Consider the following 20,828-nt stretch of genomic DNA (forward strand, 5'->3'; position numbering starts at 1 on the left):
ACAGTCTCGTGGTGTTACACAAGTCTCACGGCAGGTGCTGGGTAGTTCGAAAGTGAAGCGAAGGTGGTTTGCGCCTGCCGTCGCGCCCGCCGCCGCGCCTGCCAGAAAAGACGCGTTGAGTGGAAAGTTAGCGCGTTTGCTAACAATCGACGTCATTACTTTTTTCTGGGCTTGGAAGGCGCCCCTTGGCTTCGGTAAGTTATGGAGCAGTCGTGACCGTGACAGCTGGCACAGCACGAGTCTGCCTTCACTTTCGCAATCTCTTCTCATGTTCTGAGCTCGTTATGGAATCGGAAAGACACGTCTACACGAATTTCGTCCCTTGCCCCAAGCCAACAAGCATTAATCGAGCAAACACATCTCTGTCCCTCCCTTCCTTCGTCCCACGAGCGGTGCGGCGGCCACTAGGACTAAGATTTATGGGGAAAATGGATCTACTGTAGGCTCGGCTGCAACATGCGCCATCATGCAGTGATGAGCCATCATTTTCACAAACTTTCGCTCAAGGTGTGCCTTCTGAAGGCAAATAGCAAAGGCCAGGCAGCTTTGCACGATACAAACACCATGACGAGGAAATCCTGAACTCTTCATGCCCTTCTCCCGACCGCCTCAAGCTATACATTAGCCATGGTTCCCAAAGTGCTAGAACGACCATCATGGTCGAGGACATTCATTGAAGAGCCGCAACAAGACACACACAAGCCAGACGAGACCAAGCCGATAGCACTATTCCGACCTCTTACCCTCTGCGCCTTTGCCGTGGTAGGACTATGTCTACAAACTGGCTTGCTGCTGACGACAGTACAAAAACTATGGATTGCGTTGCCAGCGACAGCATGGGCTGTAGCTATAGGGTATACCCTACTGTTACGTCCTCGCACGTTCTCTCTGATCCTTCTGGCCCTGTTCACGGCACTCTTTGCCTCACAGTGTAGTCTGCTTGTCAAGACGTGGCAAGACACGTTTCATCTGGAGCAGCGGCTAATGCTTGGTACCACCATTGTCGCTCTCTTAGCAGTAATCATGACAGTCATCATGCCCATGCGGAAGCCAACACGGTCGACGTTTGGCATTAGCAAGCCCTTCTCTGCGCCGACCAACGACTTGCGGTCACCTGAAGACAATCTTACTTTTTGGCAATGGATGACCTTTTCGTGGGTCTCGCCGCTTCTAAAGCTAGCAAAGAAAAGGCAGCTCGACGAGGAAGACGTATGGAAGTTGCCTTACGAGTATCAGCACACTTACCTACATAACGCTTTTCGCCAACTGAAGGGTTCCGTTCTACGAAGGCTCCTCGTGGCGAATTGGTTTGATCTGGTTTTTCTGACATTACTCGAGCTATTGGAATTGGTCACCAACTACTCGCAACCTTTACTGTTGCAACAGCTACTGAAAGCTATGCAACATCTAGATATCGAGAAGCGTCCAGCATTGACCTATGCGTTTTTGATCTTGTTTGTCCGCGTTGTGAACGCGCAGAGCGAGGTCTTCAGCTTATGGTACGGTCGGCGCTGCTACGAGAGGTCTAGAGGTGAGATGATTACTATGCTCTACGAGAAGACTCTGCATCGCAAGATCGTGGCTCAGACAAAAGCTGAAGATGATGAAGATGGTGCAGCACTTGATAGAGTTAATACAGCACAAAGCACAGATGAGAACACTCCGTTGCTGGCTTCAAAGGCCGAGAAGAAGTCAACGTGGAGCCAGAGAGCTCTCACGCAGCTGAAGGTTGTCTGGCAAAGTGTCCGACTTGGCCTCAAGGGTGTGGACGTGAAGAAACAACAGCCTGCCGAAATGGGGAAGATTATGAATCTCATGAGATATGACGCATATGAGGTCGCGCAACGATTTTGGGATTTCCAAAAACTGGTCGAAAAGCCAATAGGTCTGCTCCTGTCCCTAGGACTTGCATATCGTTTACTGGGTTGGCCTGCTTTGCTTGCTGTGGCCGTGATTGTTGTGGGACAAATCCTCAACTACCTCCTTGCCCTTGTCGATGTGCGCTTCGAGAAGGTCCGCAGGTCAGCGACCGATAAGCGCCTCCAACAAACCTCACAGTACATCGAATCAATCAGGCACTTAAGATGGTATGGTTGGCAGATTCATTGGCTAGACAACGTTTTCAAAGCACGTCAGAAAGAGCTCAACCTTCGTCTGGTCGCGTATATCTGGACCGAAATTATCATATTCAATAATACATTCAGTTCTGGTCTGATCACGGTCTCGGCATTTTGGGCCTACACTGTGCTTGCCAAGAGGCAACTAAGTGTTGATATCGTGTTTCCTGCACTCGAGATATTCAACCTGGTTCAAGACAACATGGGAGATATTCCTGAGCTGATACAGACGTTACTCAACGCCAATGTCGCTCTCAAGCGTATCCAGGCTTTCATGGATGAGCCGGACAAGCAGCAAAGCGCGAATGTCGAAATGGTTCCTGAAGGCCATGTCGAATTTCGCAATGCTTCCTTTGCATGGCCTGGTCTGCGCAGCAACGTCCTGCACGACCTCACTTTGACCTTCGGTCCAGGTCTTACGATGGTGACTGGTGAGGTTGCATCGGGAAAGAGTGCACTGCTTCAAGCAATACTAGGAGAGCTTGACATCAGTGGAGGAGAGCTTCTGAAACCACAGAGTCCTGTGGCATACTGTGCTCAGACGCCTTGGCTGCAGAGCATGACCATTCGCGACAACATTCTTTTCAATTCTGCGTACGAACCTGAAAGGTACAGGAAAGCCCTGCAAGTCTGCGCTTTAATCCACGATCTCGCCACTTTCGAAAAAGGCGACCTTTCCCCTATCGGCGAAAATGGCATCGGTCTCTCTGGCGGGCAGAAAGCACGCGTGGCTCTGGCTCGGGCCATCTACAGCCATGCTTCAATTCTGTTACTCGACGACCCGTTGAGCGCTCTTGACCAACAGACCTCGGAATACATTGTCTCAGAATGCTTTCAAGGAGAGCTCGTCAAGGGTCGCACTGTCATCTTAGTTACTCATCGCACGGATCTATGCGCGCCCATTGCCAATCAGATCATCAGCACCACAGATGGTCGAGCAGAACCACAGCAGCACATTTCTGCAGAGCACACGCCGTCAAACGGAAACGCAGGGGATGGCGTGCCCAACCCGAACCTGCAGAGAATGGATACGAAAGAAATGGAAGAGGCGATTCCGACCAAGTTCGAAGAAGAAGAAAAGCGACAACGCGGCGAGATCAAAGCCCGGATCTATTGGGAGTACCTCAAAGCAGGAAATCTCATTCTTTGGGGAATAGCGGTCATCACGATGATTCTCATGCGAGTCGTGATTGTTGGCGTGACATGGTATCTGAAAGAGTTTAGCGAAGCCTATCAAAGACAGCCTGAAAGTTTGACATTGTTCGCTTTCCATGAATACGCATTTATCATATCAGAAACTCGAATACCCCTGCTACGAAAGCTGTTCGACAGCCTACCAAGTCCGGTGGTCAATGTCATGCCATGGCTGGTAGGTCTCCTTCTGCTTTATGTTGCGCAAGCGACAATGTTGGTACTCGCCATGGGCGTTATGATGGTGACAAGATACTGTGCTGGCAGAACACTCTTTAAAGCAGTGATGCACAGAGTTAGCAATACCAACTTCCGGTATTACGATGTCACGCCAGTCGGAAGACTGATGAATCGTCTTACATCCGACATGGGTACCGTCGACGGAGGTATAGGCTGGGATCTGTTCGGCATGATGTGGGCCAGTATCACCTGGATTGTCAGCATCACTGTAGTTGCGAGTGTTACTCCGCTCTTTCTAGCAGTATCGATCCTGCTTACGATCGTGTTCGTCCGGGTATTCTTCCAATTTCTGCCCGCCTCACAAAGCCTGCGCAGGCTTGAATCAGTGTCTCTCAGTCCTTTGATGACAAACTTTGGCGCTCTGTTATCAGGTCTCACAACAGTCCGGTCATTCCGAGCCGAGGACAGATTTCAAGAGAAGCTCATCAAAGTGGTAGACACATTTCAAGGTATGGACCACTTCTACTGGAGTGTACAAGGTTGGCTCACTTACCGATACGAGGTCATGTCAGCCACGTCAACGCTGATACTGACTGTGATTGCAATCTACACGAATCTTTCCGCTGGCTTGACTGCCTTCGTGCTTGTCAGCGCTCAGAAATTCGTGTCGACTACACATAACCTATGTCGAGTTTATGGTAGACTGCAGGTCAACTTCGTGTCCGTCGAAAGAGTTATCGAGCTACTCGACCTAGAGCAAGAACCTACCAACCCAGTACCACCACCGGCATGGTGGCCTTCATATGGAGGTAATGTCGTGTTCGAGAACGTTACCATTCGCTATGCGCCTCACCTTGAACCAGCTTTGACTGATGTCTCCTTTGAGCTGAAAGGCGGCACAAATACTGCCATCGTTGGCCGGACTGGATCAGGAAAAAGCACGCTTGCAGCGGCGCTGTTGGCTACTGTGCCGGTCGAAAAGGGTCGAATCTTGATTGATGGTATCGATCTCGCAACTGTCGACAGACAAGCTCTCAGGACACGGATCACGTTTCTCGCACAAGAACCGGTGCTCTTCGAAGGCAGCTTACGGCACAATCTCGATCCTACGAAAGAGCATTCCGACAACAATTGTAAGAACGTCATTGAGCGTGTAGCGGGGAAGTTTGGTTGGACTCTGGCCACACAAGTCGAAGCAGGAGGCAGAAATCTGAGTCAGGGTCAACGACAGCTTGTCGGTCTTGCCAGAGCAATCCTGCGACGCAGCTCGGTCATCATTATGGACGAGGCAACGGCGAGTATCGATGTTGAGACGGCGTGGGAAATTCAGAGAGTGCTCAGAGAAGAGCTCAAGAACAGTACGGTTGTCACAATCGCTCATAGGACGGCAGCTGTGAGGGATGCGGATAATGCGATTGTGCTGGCGAATGGGAGGCTGGAGTCGTTCGGTCCGGCTGCAGGAGGCTCGGAGATTAATGGGGAGGACATTCATGCGTAAAACGGTCGAAGAAGTTATAGAATAAATGACTGCGCCCTTAAATTTCAGCTCCTCCTCAATCCCATCCGGAGACAGACATGCACGACTATACGTTTTGCTAAGAAGAAGCCTCGCGCAAATATGCATATGTGCATGCCTCAAATATGCTCGCAGCTGTTTGTGGAAGGTGATCATGTGGCTGCCGGTCCTAAGCTTCGAAGCTAAGATCTCGTGTTATGAGACAAGCTTCGCCTTGGCGTTACTTATTGAGCTTACCTCTTCGGTTGAGTCGCGTTACGACGTCATGAAGGAATACCGAGGACGAAAGCACTGCAACATCATGCAGGCCATCTACCTGGTCAAAGATAAGTTCTCAAGCAGTTCTATCCAGTCACCACTCTGTGTGACAGCAGGAATCCTAGAAGCAATGATGGTAAGGCGGCAATGACGACTGAACGTCCACGACGGACCATGAAGCAAAATTATGACGGTGGCCCTTGCCGCAACCCAATGGTCTCCATAAAGCAAGAGCGCCGTCGAAGCCGTCTCCAGAGCACATATGTTTCGAATCTGCTCATTCTGGTTTGGTCAATCACACAATCCGAATTTCCCGACCAGACTTCAACGTCTCTTCCTTTAGCATACCTAGCCACCTATGCTTTTCCTCGTATGCCATTGATTCAACATCTCAACATTACCTTGTATTCAGCAGCAGGTCAGTAAGAGAACATCGTCACCATGCGTTCAACATCGACCATGGACACAGCCGTGAATGGCGATGGCTACACAAACGGCTTCCACGAAAAGAAAAAGGCCGACGATGAGTATGCTCTTGGCATGCAAGAAACGATGCATTCTGGTGAAGAACGATTCAGTCGATTGTGGGTACTTCCGTTGCTCCAATAATATCAGTCGTTGCTAACAGTGTTCGCAGAGGATGGAAGAAGCTGACCATTTGTCTCATCGTTGAAGCTATCGCGCTCGGCTCATTGAGTATTCCGTCGGTTTTTGCAGCCACCGGCATGGTTGCGGGTGTGATCCTCACCGTCGGTCTCGGCCTTATTGCCATCTACACCAGCTACGTTGTCGGCCAAGTCAAGCTGAAACACCCCGAGATCGAGCACTACGCTGATGCTGTTGGACTTTGCTGGGGGCGTTTCGGCAAAGAATTGACGGGTGTCATGTTCATCCTGCTTTTGGTGCTCCTCGTTGGCGGTCATACACTCACTGGTACCATTGCCTGGATCCGGATCGTTGACAAGAACACCATATGCGCTCTTGTTTGGGGTGTCATATCAGCGATCATCCTGTTCGTCCTCGCCTTACCACCGTCATTCTCAGAATTTGCCATCCTTGGCTACATCGACTTCGCATCCATCATCATTGCCATCGGTGTGTGTATCATCGCTACAGGTGTTGAAGCCGCCAAGGCACCAGGTGGTCTCTCCGCTGTGGACTGGAGTGTATGGCCGCCACCAGACGTCTCCTTCTATCAAGCGTTCCTCTCCGTCACGAACATCATCTTCGCCTACTCATTCGCCGTCTGCCAATTCAGCTTCATGAGCGAGATGCACACTCCGAAAGACTACGTCAAGTCGATCTGGGCTTTAGGTCTCATGGAGATCTTCATCTACACAGTGACAGGCGCCTTAATCTACGCCTTCGTCGGCAACAGCGTCGAAAGTCCAGCTCTGCTCTCCTCCGGCTTCACAGTCTCCCGCGTCGCCTTTGGCATCGCCCTTCCAGTCATCTTCATCTCGGGCAGCATCAACACCACAGTCGTCTGTCGGTACATGATCGGTCGATACTTCAAGAACTCGCAGATTAGATACACGAACACCTTCATGGGCTGGGTTGTCTGGATCAGCGCATGCGCCATCGTCACGCTCATCGCGTGGGTCATCGCCGAGGCTGTCCCGTTCTTCAACGACTTGCTGGGTATCATCTCATCGTTGTTCATCAGTGGATTCTCGTTCTACTTCCCTGCATTGTTCTGGTTCATGCTGATAAAGGAGGGGAAGTGGAACCACGGCTGGAAGAATATCACCTTGTCGATTGTGAATGGGGCCATCTTTGTTATGGGCATTGCGATTCTGGGGTGTGGGACGTACGCCAGTGTGCAGGATATCATGGTGAAGTATTCGAGTGGTGATGTTGGGAGTGCTTTTAGTTGTGATTCGTCGAGTTATACGTGAGTGGGCGTGTGAATGGTGTGGGCTGTTGGTGGAACCCATACATAGTGCTGGGCAGCAGGAGGTCGAGCATATAGAGAAATTGAATAAGATGTTGGCTAGACTGTCTAAGGGATTTCCCATTGGGGATACGTTGAGCCGTGTCTTACCATGGTACTCGGTGTGCTGCCCGATGTTCTTGTCATCCAGTCATCAGAGTAGTAGGTCGCATCATACAGACGGTCATAACTGTTGTTGTACGGGGGGGACTCGACACGAATTGACAAACCTATTTCCAGGGCAAGAAGATAGGACGCGCGTGCCTCTCCCCCTCCGCATCACAGTTGGAGCCTCGACGGTGCCTGAGGTACTATGTAGCGGATGCCACTAGATGCCAGATAGTTAGATAGTTAACCACATTCTAGAAACAGGCAGTATACGAACATGGCAGGAAGCTGACCGTGGGAACAAAGGAAGTCAGGGGTCGCTGGGCGCTTTACCACGATAAGACCGGGCGGAGAGGTATTTCATCCACGAGATACTGTAGTGGCGTACTCCGGGGGTCTTTGCGGTTTTCTCCGGACGCTCATCCAGGTAATACCGCACAATCCTTTGGCCCCTAGAACACTTCCGGAGTAGAAAACCGGCAAATCAGCAGGACAGCCTTTAAGCATGACTTACTACATTCTCTTTATCCAACAAAAGGAGCAGTAGCAGCCCCTTGTTTCGACTCGGCAACCACGGTATATATGAGCTTACTAGAGGAACTGTTGACAAACAAGCCCTCACTCAGAGATCTCATTTTGACGGCGTTAAGCTGATTTATTGTGGACGGTGATCAGCGATCGGTCAAAATTACCCGAATAAATTTGAACGGGAAATGTTATCGGATCACTACCAGCTCTTACTGCAGTACTGCCATTGCAAGCAGTGAACTACGGAACGCGTCAACCAGCAGAAAGCAACCGCTTACTGACAGGATCGAGAAGTATGCCTCACCTTTGTACTCTGGGAACACGCTACAGTACGAAAGGGCAGCTGTAGGATAGAATTTTTGGGCGCCATCTGGCTTTTTGAGAACAATAACTGTTAGGGGCAGTTTTTGGGACGTATCAGTAACAAGGCAGCCAGTGATCCATACCGGACTGGAATCCGTTTCGACCTATACACAAGACGGACAAACCAGCCTCATCCCACCATATTCCTCGCCAGCCGGAGGCGCGCCACCACCTTCCACCTCAGAATCCTGACTCCCATCCAAACACCTCCGATGGAACAAATGCCGACAACTAAACACAACAACCGGTCCCATATCAGCACCAGCCTGTCCAGTCTGACTATTTTCCATCTCATCATCAGAACCCATGTCCCGACTAGGTAAGCTTTTCCTCTTACCCTTACCAACCACGTGTTCACCATCATCTTCATCCCCCTCGCCAAGCGTAGTCGCACTCCTCCGCCGATGAAGCTCCTTCCTCTTTGTCCTGTCCTTTTCCTTCTTCTCCCAGCTTTCCCATATCTTCAGACCTGTACCGGGACCCCAAACTCGCCGTCGACAAATGCCGCAGACTTGTCCTCGCGGTCGCCATCCCACTTGTCGTAGTCTCGCGACTTCGTCGACTTGCACGAAGAGGTCTTTGTCGAGCATTGTGTTGCTCAAAGACAGCAACGACTCCTCGTAGGCGTATGCGGAGAAGATACTGCTCATGACATGCCGAAGATGGGATAGAGATGGACTGAGTTCGGCGGCTCGAGACAGGAAGGCTCGAAGGATGCGGACGAAGCGTAGGGAATCTGATTGACCTTGTGCTTGGCCTCGTGCGGTCGCTGTAGAATTGAGCAGCGCCGTGAAAACACGCTGAATGGTATTGCGTAGAGCGTTCGAGAGCTCGTCGGTTTCCGGGCTGCTTCCGTCTGCATTCGCGGGCGCAGGACCGACCTTCTGCGCGATAGAGACAACAGCAACGATGAACTCGAGCCACAGATTCTCCTCGAAGGATAAAGGCTGCTTGATCGATGATCTTCGTGGAGATTTGCTTGCCGTCTTACTCTTCGAGACCGTCTTCTGCATCTGACTTTCGCATAGCCAGATACCGACTTTAGCATACTTGTCGACAGATTCGAGCAGGTCTTCGATGGCTTCGTTCGTGGCCACTTCATCTGGACTGTCGGCTGCGCTTTCCAAAACGCCGCTCAATGCTGCTTCGATGACTGATAAATGCTTGATCAGACGTTCCATACCATTGTGGACTTGACCTTGACGTGCTAGCAGGATAACTGCCGCATCGATATTGCCACTGGTCTCTAGTGCCGGTACCACCTCGTCGAGATGCAGCTCACCCTCTTTGATCGTGTTGATGTAGGCCACAACGTGAGACGAATTATACTGACACATCAGACGAACGTACTGCTCAAGCATGGCGTTGGTGGTATGATAGCTTGTTCGAGCATCATCCCCAGGCTCGAGCAGCGTACGCAGGTAATTGAACTGGATCTTTGCGTCTTCTGCAAGGCTCTCCAAAAAGAATGAATGCTCCTCAGGCAGCACAAGATCAACCACTCGAGCTGTCTTTGACACATTAATTTTTGTCAGGTCCTCTGCGTGCTGCTTGACTCCTGCCGTGAACAAGTGCCGCTGCTCAGCATCAAGGTCAGACGATTCTCTAAGACATTCAAGTATCAGGTCAAACACTTGTCCTTGATTCTCTGCGTCGATAAAGTATACCTGGAGAAGCTCAGTCCAATCTCCTTCGTGGCGGTATACTGACTTCAGGATCCTGTAGAACTGTGCTCGTTGAAGCAGAGGTATGAATGCGGAGATATTTGCTGGCTTGTACACAGTCATGAGGTATTCCACACTTAGCTGTGCATCATCTCGGTTGTCATCATCCTCATATTGACAGAGCCTCGTGAATACTTGTTCCATCGTCGTGCCTGCCAGGAGCATGTATTGAGGATATTTCGGGAGATTTCTAGCGATGAACATATCAAGATATATCCGATCGTCAGCCTCAAAGCCTGTGGACATTACATCAAGCAGAATACGGATGATGATTTGCCTGTTCAATAAAGAGCCTTTTTGTGCTCCTTGTACGCTGCCTCCCAGATCCTCGTCCTGACTGCTGTTGAGGAAAGGGTCCTCAAAAGCTTCGTTCATGGCAGCCATGAAGTTTGGCGTATCAAATTCGAGGATACTCCGTAGGACAGCGAATGGATCTTTCTGCCCACCTTTACCGTAGAAGAGAGTCTCATAAATTTGTGTCTTCGCTGTCGATGCTCGATCTTCGTCCATAAACTCTCCAACAGGGTAGACTCGGCCAGTCAGCACGAAGGACAGGTATGGAAACATCTTCTGACTCGTGTATGAATTTGGCCTAGGACTCGTAGAGCTGCCGTTCATCTTCGACTGCTCGGATACCATACCCAGAAGCTCAAGCAGAGGACTCGTGTAGTCAAAGAGTGCGGTGTTCCAGACGTAAATATACGCATCATAAAGACTATGCTGCTTACACAACGTAGTAACCTGATCGACATCCATAGCCGTGGCATCAAGTAGACAAATGATCTCCTCCAGCTCCGACAGCGAATGTGTCTTCGAAAAGTGGTTGATAAGCGTCTTCACAGCGGAAGGCGGAAGTATCATAATCTGACGATCCACGATATGTGGCTCAAGCACATCGACAAAGATGTCGCCAGCGCCATTGTCGTCGAACCACTCAAAAACCTCATCGAAGAGGTAGTCCTTCTCGTCCATCTTCAAGCAAGCTGCGACACATGCTACGGCAAGGTCAAAGAGCTGTTGACGCCCGACTGGTGCTCTATTGGCCTGCTCGTTTTTGCCAAATGCGTATCTCAATGAAGCACTCATCATTTCAAGCAGTTTGTCGTGCACGAGAGTTGATCGGAGATTGTGATCTTCGGGCAAACCAATAGTAACCTTTTCACCGCTCCCCGAGAAATAGTTGGTGGCAAGTCGAATGGCTCCAATGAAGTCGCCAGTTTCCATCATTGCAAGCAGTCTATCAGCCCAATTCGTCAAGCTACCCCACCACATATCATTGAAGCCGAGCAGAAACAACCGTCCTTTGTAGCCACGAAAGCTCATGTAGTAGGCATCAGCCACGACACCGTGCATAGATGCATCTTCATCGTCATGATGTTCGACCACTGACTGGAGCTGGTGAGAGTAGAGATCTGCATGATAAATGTTCTTGGGCAACAGGTCGAAGGCATCTGTAACATTCATGGTCACATCCTCGATAATCAGCAGTTGTTGGGTGATGGTCAAGACAGCCATGACTGACCTGCTCAACCACTGAACCGCGACGATAGCCTCATCGACTTCATACCTGCTCCTAACCAGGAACTGCAAATCGACAGGTTTGTCCTCGGGTGTGTCAGGTTCCCGAGGTACTTCCTGAACTTCGAGCACGCTGAGCACGTTTGACCATGCGTAACAAAGCTTGTTCTTGGATGTTTCAGCCTCGCTGCCTTTCAGCTTGATGGCAGGAAACCAGGCTAGGGCAGCAGTCATAGCACTGTGTGCAACGATCTCCTTAGGTCTCGGGGCTTTGTGCTGTGTTTGGGCGATGGGTGTTGTCGAAACGATGACAAGGAGGTATGGCGTGAGCATAGCGACTAGCCCGAGGCTGTCGGTATTCTGTTCCACGTTGCCCAGCGGCAAAGGAGAGAACGCCAGTACGGAGCTCTTCTTGACTGGCTTATCAGTCTTTCTAACGATCAGCTCTGGATACCGTCCCAGGATCCTAGTGGTACGAACAGTTCGCCCGAGAGCGCCAGTCCCTCGAGTGGCGAGATGGGAGAAAGCCATGCCTTTGTCATCAGCTGATACAAGAGCAGTCCTTCGGTAGCCGAGAAAGCCAAGGTGAAGCACTGCGCTGCCTTGAATGTGGCCATCAACCTTGCGAGCTTCTGGCTGGCTCGCATCAAGAGCGGCTATTTGCAGGAAGGGACGGCCAGGTCGAGCGATCTCCCACGTAAATATGTTCCCTGTGGCATGTCCTCCAGCTATTGCTGTATGATCAGCTGAGATTGCCAAAGCCGTTACAGGCCCTGCTTCTGCTGCCTTTGTACCCACCCCGATAATACCCTTGTTATTTTGGTGGTGATCAAAGACCAGTATTAGACCTTTTGAGGTACCAACAACCATTTGGTCTGTTACTGCTAGACAGGTAGGAGTGCCAAAGTTCCTGCGGCCAACTTCCGAGAAGGCCTGGCCTGTCAGTTTCTTCAGCCTGTTCCATCTAATGACCTCCCATGGTGTTTGTGTCTCTTCTATGCCTGATTCCGAGTCGCGCGCAAAGCTTGCATGTGAGGAGTGTCTAGAATGTTGTCCGAGAAAGGCCGGAGAGGCTGCACGAGGAGAGAGGTAGGAGCTTGATAGCCGTGACTGGAAGCGCAGCTCGAAGGGTCGCCTCGATGCGGAAGAGCTTTTGCGAGATATAGGTGGGGCTAGTTGCGCATCGCTCTTGGGTGAGGAAACACCCGAGTCTTGTATGGAAGGAGTATCGTCTGGTATTGAAGCTGAATCATCCTGACTTGAAGGTCGAGGACTCGTACCGGTTAGTGGTATTGCGGGCTGCAAAGAGCCAGCATCATGCTCTTGCTGTTGGTTCTGGTCGGGCTCGGCCACATCTACTTCACCATGGGCCTCTAGGTGTGGTATTGTATCAACGTCTTCGTCTATGCCTATGGCAGCCTCGTCGGCATGACCTTCTTCCTCATATCCTAAGGGCAGGGTCTCGTCCGGAAGGTCGGCAGTATGTACACCCTCCCCAACAGCATGCTGTTCGACCTCGCCATCTTCCGGCGTCGAGCTCATCGATGTATCTGCGACACAACCATTGCTTCTCGATCATACAGATCTTCCGGAGCGCACACTTGATATGCGGATGATTGACACCAAGGATCAAACAGTGGTTCCGCCTATTCCGACCTAGCAGTTGGGTTGGTGGTGTTGAAGGTAGGTAGTCAAGGTGTTGCAGTCGCAATCGTTTTGTAGTCCAATGAAGCTGGGAAGGGGGGTTTTGTGGACAGTCGAGCCTGCAATTTACTTGCGAGTCTGATCCAGCTGTAGTGTTTTTGAGTGCGACTCTAGCTTCCTCGAGACTTCCTCGTGCATCAACTCGAGCGCATGTGCCACCAGTACTCTACAGACGCTCTTGCCGCAGCACGAAACGGATCCACTCTTGCGGCTGCACCAGGCAGCCAGGTACTTGGCGGGAACACTTCCGAACCGAGCTCGCCGAACACTAGAGATGAACAGCCAAGCAACGCCTCAGTAGGACTTGGTTTGAGGCAGCAGCTTGGTTACGGAAGTATCAAGATGCCATTACTGGTGTTCCGTGGCAGCTATACCTGAGCTCGCGTAGCATGCATTATCACTGCATTGGCAAGAGCGTCGTAGGGAAACAACGATGGTGGTAGCTGGAAAAAAGTTGTCCGAGCATTGCTCGAGCTTATCCGTGACCGTGAGAAGTTTACAGTGTACGCGTTGATGCCAGATATATTCATAACAAGCTCCAGCCTCTACCGCAGTTTGCATGTTTGCATATACAGTGCGCATGCTGTGGCGCCCCGACCTTGTTTGAGCCCACAGGCGCTCTAACTAACCAGTACTTAAATCATGAGTAGAACGCGCTCTTCTGAAAACTCTCCGCACTGATATCCCCAGGCCGTCCCTGCACGTCCGGACCCGGCCTCGCCGCCACAGAAGTCAAACTCTTCGTCCTGCTCCCATCATCCTCTCCTTTCAGGGTTGTCGTCCTACTACCTGGCAAACTTACCGTCCCGTTCTCATGCGCCGTAGCTGCTATCTGCGGTTGCTTTCTTTCGATTCGCTGTAGGTACGGGCTGGGTAGGTACCCCTGCTTCCCATCTCTTGCGCGACACCTCCACCACTCGCTTGGTTGACCCATCGGATCCGTTTTAGATAATACCGCTACTAGGTCGCCTTTGCTGACTTCTAGATCCATTCCGCCTGATTGTGGTGCGGGCTTGTAGTCGTAGAGAACTCGACAGAAATCGAGTTTTGAGGGGTCGATTTGCTGGGTGCCGTCTGCTCGGACGACGATGCCTTGCTCGGCTAGTCTGCGTTGTTCTTCTGCTTCTGATGCGCGAGCCATCGAGCGTATGAGTTTCGACATTAGATATGGTAGTCCGAAGACTGCGAGTGTGAACATGATAAACGGCTTCTTCGAAGCTCGTGGAGGGGCAGGTGAACCATCGGGTAGTGTCGATGGTCCTGCGCCGCCTGATAGAAAGGAGGAGAAGTTCGCTGGTGTCAGAGCCGTCGCGTCGGCTGGTGGTGGTCGGCCCGTGATCTTTGCTATGAGGGTTCTCATCCATCGCAATAATGCGTATATTCCTAGTACTTGGCCCAGTGTCTGCCGCAGGTTACCCAGCTGTTCAGCCATAGAGACCATGGCGAAGAACGACGAATGCGTCGTCATGTACGCTGATTCGAGCATCTGCGCAAAGCCGCCGAATGCGCCAACTATCGACTCCATGATCTGGAAGGTGGCAGCTGTGCTCTGGTTCCACTGTCCAGTCAAGCTTTGTTGGCCGTTTGGATCTTGACCTGGCATGCCCATGCCATAAGGCCTGTTATACATGCCGCCCATGCCTCCCATACCTCCCATACCATAGCCTCCGTAACCTCCTCCCATGCCATAACCGCCGCCCATACCGTAGCCGCCGCCGTAGCCACCACCGTAGCCTGAGCTATATGGAGAGGAATACGATGAGTAAGGCGAATTGAGGCGATTCTGCCCATAAGACGAATAGTTTGAAGCGGTTTGATTGACGACGTTATTGAGAGTGTTCGGCCGGTCGGGCAAGGACGGCGCATCCGAGGCCATGGCTGTGGACGATGGATTCGAGATCGGATTGCTGGTATTTGATGCGGTCATGTTGCTAGTGGTGCTCACTGCTGTCGAGGGTTGTGTACCTACGAGAGCGTCAATTAAGAAGGCCTTCGATCATTGCTCACGATTGTACTTACCAGCTGCGCCGGCTCTCTCCCAGGGTTTCGGAGGGGAGACTGAACTCATCGTTTTCGTGTCATCGTAGCGCCATCAGCGTCGCAGAGCTTGAAGTTACAGTACGCTTCAATGCAGAACGGTGTGATATTCTCCTGCACTTGTAGTAGTAATGAGGTTCAGTCACTACGGTAGAGGTCAGAGAGGAAGTGACAATGACATATGGCAGGATGCGATGAAATGTCGCTGCTGAAATTGCGGCGATTCGAGTTGCCGAGGTGCGGAGCTCAAGGATTTCCGACCAATTAGCAATGACCTTCACTGCAAGTTCACGTGGCTGTCGCGAAGAGCATAGTACTAGTAGCACAAATGACGACTCCGGGTGAATTGTCTGCATGTCCCACACGTCTGATCAATTCGTAGGAGCGTGGTCAGGATAATTCCTTCGCCAACATTCTAATTGACTCGGAGGATTGTGACATAGTATATAAATCTAGACGCTGTCGTTATTCGCTGGGCCTGAAATAGCTTGCCAGCCTCAACCATGTGTTCCGCACATGCTGGGTATCATAATAGCAATAAAACACTGTGTGAAAGTGAGATTATGGTTTCCTGCTTTTCCTGTAACCCCTCCCATCCCAACAAAGAAACACCATTCCCAACGAACGTTACGGCATTATCCCTGGCTCTTGCAGCCTCAATACCTCGACAGCACGAAAGGTCCTTCACTGTCTCGATCCCTCATATTTGATCTGCTTGCTTCCGTCCCTGCTGAGGATGCGGCTGCTGGAGCATCTATCGGGCTCATGCCTGCGCTGTCGTGCCTACTGCCATTGTAGCCGGTCCCAAGTTGTGATGCGGCTTCATGACGATCACTTTCCATGTCCCATCTTTCTCGCTCGTCTAAAGAGCTCACCTCGCTCTTTGCGTCGAGTTCTTCGTCCATGTAGCCATCATCGCTTGATATTCTGCTAACAATACTAGCGCGATGCGGTAAACCGGTTGATGATGCCATGCCAATTGTGTTGTGGTCGCTTTGTGGTAGCGATGTCGTCGAATATCCGCCGCCAATCGATGGGATAGCCCCTGTGCCAATCGATGGCGAGGGGTAAACTGAAGAGCCTCCAGACGGAGAATCCGGTCCACGAGCGAATGGCCTAGGTGGTAGATCTTCCCTCGTCAACGGTGGCGGTAGTTGGGGGCTCAGCGCTGGCCCATCACCTCTGGTATCCTTCTCGCTGAGCGGCGACAGTGCTCTTCCAATTCCGTTGCCGCGTGGAGCCGAAGTAGACCCGACCGGGCTACGGTTGAATCCAAGCCGGGAGGAGTTTGCTAGCCTTGCTATGCGCATGTTCTCATGCGAAAGCACATTTTCATCCACTGGCGAGTTTGTTCCGGTCGAGCCTGGTAGATTAGATGTATTCAGTGGTAATGGTTGACTACGCTGTTCTGCCATGTTCGCTGCGGCGACCGCCCCTAGGTTCTGATGACCTTTTACGATTGGAGAGTATTGTGATATAGGTGAAGCTCCATTGAAAGCTCCAGTCGGTGTGGGCGGATTGAGTGGTTTTGGCGGTGCAGCACGAGCTCCGTTGTTCATGTTTGTATTGAGCGGTGTAGCTTGAGACCCTGGTGGGCTTCGGGCGCCGGGTCGACGAACTGCATCTTGTGGTCTGGAAGGTCGTGGTGATTGTCTCATCTGGCCACCCATGGTGGGTGACGGACCACGACTTGGTTTTATAGGACTGATTCTGCTGTCCAGACGAGGTTGTGGTGCACCTCTAGTGCTTGATGCGCTCTGTCCTCGGCTGCGGGTACCAGCATGTCTGTCCTGCCCAGGAGTGGAGCGATGTGATGTAGTCGGACGAGACTTGCTGAAGTTCGGCACTGGCCGCTGACCGTTACCATCCGCATTGGCTCCAGCTTTGTCCGGAGGGGTCATTGGCCTCGCGACGCCAATATCGGTTGTTGTGTATCTTGGTGGGAACATATCGAGAGACGATCTCCTGACTTCCGATGTTGTAACTGCGACCTCTTTCTCTAATTTGGACATCGGCACTAGCTCCCTGGTCGATGATGTGCCAGAACTGTTGCTGTTGCCACGACTAATGGGCTTTTCCAATTTGTCGGCCATGACGAATTCCGGTTCCTCGTCCAGCTGCTTCCTATGCTTCCGCCTCATGATGAACCAGAATATAGCAAAGGATATGATGAGAATCGCTGCAACTGGGACTACGATCGCAGGAATTAAAGTACCAAGATTGCTCGATGAGGATGATTTAGCAGCACCGGTCGACGTTTCCGAAGAGGCTGAAGATGTCTTTGCAGCAGACGTTGCGCCATCCGTACTCGTACTGGTCGCCGAAGCCTGTATCGAAGAGAGTTGTGCAGAATCCGTCACCAGTATTGTTTGCACTCTTGTGTTGAGGAAAGTAGAGGCGGGTTGACTAACGGTCTCCTCGAATGACTGCGTATATGTTGAGAGAGCTGATTTTGAACCGCTATCAGCCACAATACTGGTTGGAGCCGGTCCATCGATGCTGGAGGGGGCAGTGATGCTCGCAGGTATCGAAACATCGATCCTTTGTGGTTCCCTTTTTATGTTGTGCATTTTGACATGTCCCATCCTTCGCTCTACTACCAGATCCCGTGCGCGATGTTGCCGGCGGTCGACATGTAGGGTGCCGACGAGAGGGTGGAATAGCTCAAGCAAGAGGCACGGCAGCGACTTACGAGCAACTGCGACCGAATCTCCTGTCAGGTGAGAGCACTAAGCAGCAGCCTTCGATAGACTTGGTTAGGTCAATGCTAGTAGATCGTTCACTAGTTCTCGACGATGGATCTGGGGGAGATTGGACAGACGAAGAGACTATTGCACACGCAAGAGAAGCCTGCACGACTGCCCTGCGAACGCACTCCTTACCTTGCCAGAGGGGATAAAGACGATTTTGACGCAGGCGTAGTATCCTTCTGTGGCAATGCTCGACTGAAACATCTTTGAGCAAGGAACTGCTGACACGATTGAACGGAGCTCGACTCGCTCGCCAGGCACGAAGAGCTTGTCGGGAGGCATGGGTGGGAAGCACAACGCTTTCGAAGTTTCGGCCTGAATGTAAATGTGGCTGTAAGTGGTTAGGAGTCCAGATGGTCAAACACGCCGGTGCAAGGAGAGGGTCCAGTCCTGTCCACCCCTGGTGTTGAAGTTCCAGTCTGACGGTATCCTCTACCTTGGCGATTCGAGTCGATGTCCAAACCACGAGGATGGTGAAGGCTTGTCCAACAAATGAGTTTGGATGTCGGCAGCGTCGAGCATCATTTTCGTCATCACAGCTTCGCTTGCACGCATACAGAAGCTGTGCTTCCTGAAGTGTTGCTGCTCAAGCGGCTCAAAGGGTCACACAAGAGAAGGGAACGTCGCACAGCGATCAGGGGCAGAACCACTAGCAGGGGCCTAAGAAACGTTCCGAATGGCCACAACAAACTCTGATCAACCTTCGGAAGGCATACAGCGAAATTGTTTTAGATGAAAATAGCTTCACACGAAGGACAGGGCGTTGGTCTATGATGTCTTGCGATTTGTTGGTATACAGGAGACGTAGCTGCGCTTGATAATTATCGAAAGATACAGTTCAGCAGCTTCCTTCGTATGGCATTTGGGTGCGAGCCGCAGAAGATTGGAGCTCGAGTCGCGGGTCACATGTTCCATCGGGGAATTTCAAGTTTGTGAGCTTTCTGATCATATCACTTGTGCTTGCTTCCTCATTGGTCAATAGAACACCTTTGCAATTGGCTCGCACTCGGTGTCTTCCACTGTGCTGCTCTTTCTAAGCGCCCAATGGCCTCTCTACACGCCAATCGTCGCTCACGAAGCGCCTTTACTCATGGTTGTTCGTCAGCTGGACTACAGTCAAGTAGTCTTGCTCAGCAATGCTGTCTCGCGTGGTGCTCTCCTCTCCTCTGAGCAGGAACCAATGTCGCTATCAGCTCACCACAGGTTGTGCATCCAGTAAACCGTCGCCGGCCTAGTATCACACATCCGAAAGACACACCGACACGATGTTTTTGTCGAGGAGGTACAGGCCTAATTTGTGGCCGTTCTATGGCCTCCTAGGTGTTGAGTTCTGCTTGACTGTTGCACTGCTCACCTTCACTGGTATCGCTGCGCCAAACCTCTACCGGACGAAGTTATGGCAGGACGGCGCAGACAATGGTTTCAATTCCAGTCCGACAGCTGGCCTATATGCAGCAGCCAACTACCGGCCATATACGACGCCCAAAGTCTGGTCGCAATTGTAAGAGGACAAGTATTAAAACCGGAGTTGCAGTATTAACGTTTTGCAGTATCACAAACTACAATCTTGTGGTTGCAGTTTTATCGATGTTCTTAATGCTTGTGAAGGCGACGATGTACATGCTACACGTGTTGCCTCCTATCGTCTCAACGAGTCTGCACGCTATCCTTATCGTCCTCTATGCAATTGCGGTAGCTTTTCAGGCTAGCCCGGACACCACCGACCCACGACATCTACAGACAGGTGCTGCGTGGTACATTATGAAGAGCTGTTCGGTGACACGTGACAAGAGCTTGGTCGGATACTGCCAGCAAGCGAAAGCGACGTTCGCTTGTTTCGTTGCGATGCTCGGTATTTTTGTTATCTACTTTGGCCTGTCGCTGTGGTCGTGCTTCCCTTCCAAGGCACAAAGGCTGGAGTATGAAGAGAAACGGAGAGCGAAGAAGCTGCGATGGGCGCACTTGGACGAACCAGATCCAAGATCAGCCGGCTCGGAATATCCTGTGCCTGAGACCCCAGGAGTGCAGTTGGGCATGAACCCGGTCACACCCAGAACACTTGCGTTTAACACGTTGGGAGGTACAAAAGACCTGCCTTTGCGATCACAAGAGAAGGGTGAGACGAAGACCTCAACTTTTGCGCTCAGAAGTCCTGGAATACTACGAACGCCTATGAACTTTGGTCAAAAGAAAGCTGAGAAGACCGAAATGGTGCTACCCGAAGAGGCACAGTCGCCGAAACCTGAGGGTCAGATGTACTTCCCTCCTCCTCCGAAACAAAGCAATAAGAAGACTTGATTGACCGATATATTGAAAGGTGGCGCAATATATTAATCGATGACCAGAGCATCTGATGGTGGCTGTAACTGAATTGAGGTCCAAGAAGAAAGTCATGTTATTGCAACACACACCGATTTTGCTACTTTCCCCAATGCTAATTCGCAGGTGAGCACCGAGGTTCTGGCGGAGCTTCAAAGGCCAAGAACGGCATCAGAGACACTTCTTGATTTCACGATCCAGGCTTCCCCACGTGGTAAACGTAGTGGGAGTCTTCAACACATGCCACCGAGCTTGCATTCACGCAACAGGATCAACAACCTTTAAAGGTTGTCCGAATACCCAGAACACTCAGAACTTGGGGTATATCAAAAGTCCAGAACGAAATCGCTAATTATTGCTGCTTGAGTTCGCCAACTTGTCCCCTGCAAGTGGTACCACCCTGCAGGTACAGAGCCCGTAGATCCATCTTGCTTTTTTGACCTGCATCTCGCGAAGTGAATCTTGGTCTGGGCGCCCACAGCCGAGAGCTTTCATATCCGTCATTTCGATCGATTACACCATGATATGCTCCCGTCCAGACTGAAATGGGTCATTAATCTACTGTTCGCTCCACCATGAACC

The 20,828-nt window shown here is 51.3% G+C and overlaps 6 protein-coding genes across 6 annotated transcripts; 3 read left to right on the plus strand and 3 right to left on the minus strand.

The window, feature by feature from the left end:
* Positions 1-627: 627 nt before the first annotated feature.
* On the plus strand, positions 628-4,986 carry PMZ80_006579 (uncharacterized protein; the record flags this gene model as incomplete). Its single annotated transcript, XM_064874991.1, has 1 exon — positions 628-4,986. One exon carries the CDS (start codon positions 628-630, stop codon positions 4,984-4,986), a length of 4,359 nt encoding a protein of 1,452 aa, XP_064729391.1.
* Positions 4,987-5,721: 735 nt separating this feature from the next.
* PMZ80_006580 (uncharacterized protein) lies at positions 5,722-7,160 on the plus strand (the record flags this gene model as incomplete). Its single annotated transcript, XM_064874992.1, has 2 exons — positions 5,722-5,846; positions 5,900-7,160. The coding sequence occupies 2 exons, from the start codon at positions 5,722-5,724 to the stop codon at positions 7,158-7,160; spliced, it is 1,386 nt and encodes a 461-aa protein (XP_064729392.1).
* A 1,138-nt stretch (positions 7,161-8,298) lies between these two features.
* VPS8_2 (Vacuolar protein sorting-associated protein 8) lies at positions 8,299-12,978 on the minus strand (the record flags this gene model as incomplete). The annotated part of the gene is made up of 1 exon (XM_064874993.1): positions 8,299-12,978. One exon carries the CDS (start codon positions 12,976-12,978, stop codon positions 8,299-8,301), a length of 4,680 nt encoding a protein of 1,559 aa, XP_064729393.1.
* An 802-nt stretch (positions 12,979-13,780) lies between these two features.
* PEX13 (Peroxisomal membrane protein PAS20) lies at positions 13,781-15,067 on the minus strand (the record flags this gene model as incomplete). The annotated part of the gene is made up of 1 exon (XM_064874994.1): positions 13,781-15,067. The coding sequence occupies one exon, from the start codon at positions 15,065-15,067 to the stop codon at positions 13,781-13,783; it is 1,287 nt and encodes a 428-aa protein (XP_064729394.1).
* A 766-nt stretch (positions 15,068-15,833) lies between these two features.
* PMZ80_006583 (uncharacterized protein) lies at positions 15,834-17,747 on the minus strand (the record flags this gene model as incomplete). The annotated part of the gene is made up of 1 exon (XM_064874995.1): positions 15,834-17,747. The coding sequence occupies one exon, from the start codon at positions 17,745-17,747 to the stop codon at positions 15,834-15,836; it is 1,914 nt and encodes a 637-aa protein (XP_064729395.1).
* A 1,445-nt stretch (positions 17,748-19,192) lies between these two features.
* Positions 19,193-20,225, plus strand: PMZ80_006584 (uncharacterized protein; the record flags this gene model as incomplete). The annotated part of the gene is made up of 2 exons (XM_064874996.1): positions 19,193-19,428; positions 19,478-20,225. 2 exons carry the CDS (start codon positions 19,193-19,195, stop codon positions 20,223-20,225), a joined length of 984 nt encoding a protein of 327 aa, XP_064729396.1.
* Positions 20,226-20,828: the final 603 nt, after the last annotated feature.

This window comes from Knufia obscura (assembly GCF_036327395.1).
Source record: "Knufia obscura strain CCFEE 5817 isolate CBS 148926 chromosome Unknown scaffold_7, whole genome shotgun sequence".
NCBI lineage: Eukaryota > Fungi > Ascomycota > Eurotiomycetes > Chaetothyriales > Trichomeriaceae > Knufia > Knufia obscura.